Raw genomic sequence first — 816 nt, forward strand, 5'->3', positions numbered from 1 at the left:
GGGGCCGTTCAGTTCTTGGGCTCTTCGCCAGCCTCGCCGCCGTCTTCTCCAGCACACTCGGCTGTCCATAGCGTGAGGTTGTCCCTGAGCAGCTGCATGATGAGGGTGCTGTCCTTGTAGGAATCTTCGCTGAGCGTGTGCAGGTCGCCCATGGCCTCGTCGAAGGTGGTCTTGGCCAAGGAGATGGCCTGCTCGGGGGCGTTGGCGATCTCGTAGTGGAAAAAAAAGGCCAGCCCCAGGCGGATGGGGTTCGTGGGCTGCATCTCCTTTTTGCTGATGTCCATGGCTTCTTGGTAGGCTTCCTGGGCGTTGTCGATCGCCTTCTTACGGTCGTCCCCGGTGGCCACCTCGGCCAAGTATCGGAAATAGTCGCCCTTCATCTTCAAGTAGAAGACCTTGCTCTCGGAATCGCTGGCTTTCTTGATGAGATACTTGTCCAGCAAGGCCAGGACGTTCTTGCAGACGCCGTTCAGCTCCCGTTCCACCTTCTCCCGATATTCGTTCACCAGCTGAGCTTTATCGTCCCCTTCTTCGGTTTTGTGCTCGATGCTGGAAATGACCCTCCACGCCGAGCGCTGGCACCCCACCACGTTCTTGTAGGCGACGGAGAGGAGGTTGCGTTCCTCGTTGGACAGCTCGTCCCCGTGCTCCACCACCGCCTTCATGAAGTCCGCCATGTCCTCGTAGCGCTCAGCCTGCTCGGCCAGCTTGGCCTTCTGCACTTGGTGGTTTCTCTCCATGGCTGGGGATGCGGGCGGGCGCAGGGGCAGACGCTTGGGCGAAGGAGCGGGGCCGGGAGCCGTCGGAGCCTCTGCC

The 816-nt window shown here is 60.8% G+C and overlaps 1 protein-coding gene across 1 annotated transcript; it reads right to left on the reverse strand.

Moving 5' to 3' along the window:
• Window positions 1–8: 8 nt before the first annotated feature.
• On the reverse strand, window positions 9–791 carry SFN (stratifin). Its single transcript, XM_010080890.1, has one exon. It carries the CDS (start codon window positions 738–740, stop codon window positions 9–11), a length of 732 nt encoding a protein of 243 aa, XP_010079192.1. The 5' UTR covers window positions 741–791.
• Window positions 792–816: the final 25 nt, after the last annotated feature.

Source organism: Pterocles gutturalis, unplaced genomic scaffold, assembly GCF_000699245.1.
Source record: "Pterocles gutturalis isolate BGI_N339 unplaced genomic scaffold, ASM69924v1 scaffold47349, whole genome shotgun sequence".
NCBI lineage: Eukaryota > Metazoa > Chordata > Aves > Pterocliformes > Pteroclidae > Pterocles > Pterocles gutturalis.